Raw genomic sequence first — 3621 nt, forward strand, 5'->3', positions numbered from 1 at the left:
GGCCGTGCCCAGGCCCGGGTTGGAGCAGCCTGAGACAGCGGAAGGTGTCCCTGCCCGTGCTTCCAGATGGGCTCTGAGGTCCCTTGCAGCCCAGCCCGTTCCTGAGGGATGTTTCCCTGGGGGAGTGCAGGGCTGGCCCTGCTGCCATCTCCAGCCCCTCCTCCCCAGCGCCACCATCCCAAGGGATCCCTCCAAATCCCAGCCCCACCCCGGCAAGCGGTGCCAGCAGCTCAAGGTGCAGCTTGGCAGCTCCTGCTGGGAATGCCAGCACCGAGGGCTGTCTCCCTCCAACCCAAGGCCCCTGTGGGGATGGGATTTACAGCCCAGCTGGCTCCTTCCCGTCTCCCCAACCCTTGAACTTGGATGGGTTAATTTATCTCATGTTCTCCGGGTTCCAGAAGTCAATGTCCTTTGATTGTGCTGAAGGGAATGTGCTCTCCATTCGGTTTTCCCTTCCCAGTCACCTTTGCTTTGGTTATCAGCTGCTTTGGGTGAAAATCCCTGGTGATTCCTTACTCAGGACGGGGGGAGTCAGGAATGTGGTGAGAGCCAGCTGCCTCTGCTCTCTTGGAGCATCAGTGTCTTCAGACATCAGAATTACTGAGTCATTTCCGAAGATAAGCCACTTCTGCAGCACTGAAACTCTGGGGGTCACTGAATTTTGCTGGGACATAAAAAAACCCCAACTAAATCCATTCAGTGTTTTCTACACAAAAAATCCCTAAACCCATCAGGGATGTGCACAATTTCCCCCGATTTACTCCACGCCTGGTATAAACTATATATAAATATACCATGGAATCACAGAATATCCTGAGCTGGATCCACAAGGATCATCAAAGTCCAGCACAGAACAGCCCCGACAACCCCACTGTGAAATTCCTACAGCCTGGAATAAACTCCAGCTTTCATTGGGCTTTCTTTTTCCTCTTTTTCCCTATATTTTTCCCCCCTCAAGCTGCTCTGCCTTCCTTATCTTCAGCAGCTTAAAATGACTCTAAAAAGAAGCAGGAAAGCACAGTTTCAATGATTTTGCTGTGGGATTATTCCACGTGGAATTTTACAGGAAACCCAGAATTCTGCCCATCCTCCAAGGCAGATAAGATGAGTTTATCTGGAAGTTCCTTCTTGTCGGAGGTACCTGGATGCTGCAGACACTTCCATGGATTTTCTGTTGCTGCAGAGCTTGTTTTGGGGCCAAAAGCTCTTGATTTCCCTGGGTATCTTTGAGGGGTTGTCAAACGTGGTGTTCCCTCCCTGTTCCCCATCCCGCTGCCTGATCCTTTCCCACAGGGAGCAGAGGGAATGCTCATGGGAGATCCTGGGTTTTAGTGGGGCTTTTTAAGGTGAGATGGGGTGAAATCCTGAAAAGAGAACGAACCCCCAGCCCTGGGTGCACAGAGCAGGGTCTGTGAGCTGCGTGAGCCAGCTCAGGGAAGGTCAGTGGGCTGAGCGCCTTAATCACAGCTAAGCTAATTAATTACAGCCTTGTAAGGCAGTTTTCTCTGCCCTTTGAGGAGCAGCTCTGCTTGAGGGGATAATCCTCTTGGGAAGGTTCTTGCTGGAGCTTCACCCTGCTCAGGGATACCCCATGGTTCCAGGGAGCTGGAGCAGCCTGGCTGCTTTTTTCCAGGGAGGAAAGGGCCTGATCTTGGTGTGTCCCCCTGAGGCACAGGGCAGTGACAGAGCTGTGGCCCCCCAAAGCACAGAGCAGTGACAGAGCTGTGCCCCCCAAAGCACAGGGCAGTGACAGAGCTGTGGCCCCCCAAAGCACAGAGCAGTGACAGAGCTGTGCCCCCCAAAGCACAGGGCAGTGACAGAGCTGTGGCCCCCCAAAGCACAGAGCAGTGACAGAGCTGTGCCCCCCAAAGCACAGGGCAGTGACAGAGCTGTGGCCCCCCAAAGCACAGAGCAGTGACAGAGCTGTGCCCCCCAAAGCACAGGGCAGTGACAGAGCTGTGGCCCCCCAAAGCACAGAGCAGTGACAGAGCTGTGCCCCCCAAAGCACAGGGCAGTGACAGAGCTGTGGCCCCCCAAAGCACAGAGCAGTGACAGAGCTGTGCCCCCCAAAGCACAGGGCAGTGACAGAGCTGTGGCCCCCCAAAGCACAGAGCAGTGACAGAGCTGTGCCCCCCAAAGCACAGGGCAGTGACAGAGCTGTGGCCCCCCAAAGCACAGAGCAGTGACAGAGCTGTGCCCCCCAAAGCACAGGGCAGTGACAGAGCTGTGGCCCCCCAAAGCACAGAGCAGTGACAGAGCTGTGCCCCCCAAAGCACAGGGCAGTGACAGAGCTGTGGCCCCCCAAAGCACAGAGCAGTGACAGAGCTGTGCCCCCCAAAGCACAGGGCAGTGACAGAGCTGTGGCCCCCCAAAGCACAGAGCAGTGACAGAGCTGTGCCCCCCAAAGCACAGGGCAGTGACAGAGCTGTGGCCCCCCAAAGCACAGAGCAGTGACAGAGCTGTGCCCCCCAAAGCACAGGGCAGTGACAGAGCTGTGGCCCCCCAAAGCACAGAGCAGTGACAGAGCTGTGCCCCCCAAAGCACAGGGCAGTGACAGAGCTGTGGCCCCCCAAAGCACAGAGCAGTGACAGAGCTGTGCCCCCCAAAGCACAGGGCAGTGACAGAGCTGTGGCCCCCCAAAGCACAGAGCAGTGACAGAGCTGTGCCCCCCAAAGCACAGGGCAGTGACAGAGCTGTGGCCCCCCAAAGCACAGAGCAGTGACAGAGCTGTGCCCCCCAAAGCACAGGGCAGTGACAGAGCTGTGGCCCCCCAAAGCACAGAGCAGTGACAGAGCTGTGCCCCCCAAAGCACAGGGCAGTGACAGAGCTGTGGCCCCCCAAAGCACAGAGCAGTGACAGAGCTGTGCCCCCCAAAGCACAGGGCAGTGACAGAGCTGTGTCCCCCCAAAGCAGAGCAGTGACTGAGCTGTGTTGCTGTTCCAGGTGCGTGCTACTACGATGCCAACCAGTCCATGTACGTGTTCGGGGGCTGCACCCAGAGCAGCTGCAACGCCGCCTTCAATGACCTCTGGAGACTGGACCTCAACAGCAAGGAGTGGATCCGGCCCCTGGCCTCAGGTGAGCCCTGGCAGCTGCCCCCACCCCTCATCGCTCCTGCCCACGGCTGCCTGCCTCCATTCGGTGTGCCCGGGTGCGTTTGAGCGTTATCCCACCGGGGTTCGGGTTGTGTCGGGTTGTGTGGCTGCTTTGTGGCAGTCTCTGTGTCCTCAGCACCACCTTGGGTGGGTTTTCTCGGGAGCAGCTGCTCCCTGCTGGTTCCTGCCAGGCAGGGTGAGGGACACTTCTCTGCAGCCACCAGAGCCTGCGTTGATAAGGCGGTGAAAATCAGGATTGTTCAGCCTGGAGAAGGCTGAGAGAGTTGGGATTGTTCAGTCCCAGGAAGGCTGAGAAAGATGTGATGATTGTTCAGCCTGGAGAGGAGAAGCTCCAGGGAGAGCTCCGAGCCCCTTGCAGGGCCTAAAGGGGCTCCAGGAGAGCTGCAGAGGGATTGGGGACAAGGCATGGAGGGACAGGACACAGGGAATGGCTTCCCAGTGCCAGAGGGCAGGGATGGATGAGATATTGGGAAGGGATTGTTCCCTGGGAGGGGGGAGAGGCCCT

At 57.5% G+C, this 3621-nt stretch overlaps 1 protein-coding gene across 1 annotated transcript in view; it reads left to right on the forward strand.

Moving 5' to 3' along the window:
* Window positions 1-3621, forward strand: part of FBXO42 (F-box protein 42) — a 30791-nt gene that overhangs the window by 5738 nt on the left and 21432 nt on the right. Inside the window, exon 3 of the mRNA XM_008632482.2 lies at window positions 2944-3078. Coding sequence (XP_008630704.1) covers window positions 2944-3078 — 135 coding nt within the window. The remainder of the gene's footprint in view (window positions 1-2943; window positions 3079-3621) is intronic.

Source organism: Corvus brachyrhynchos, unplaced genomic scaffold (genome assembly GCF_000691975.1).
Source record: "Corvus brachyrhynchos isolate BGI_N302 unplaced genomic scaffold, ASM69197v1 scaffold215, whole genome shotgun sequence".
NCBI classification, from domain to species: domain Eukaryota; kingdom Metazoa; phylum Chordata; class Aves; order Passeriformes; family Corvidae; genus Corvus; species Corvus brachyrhynchos.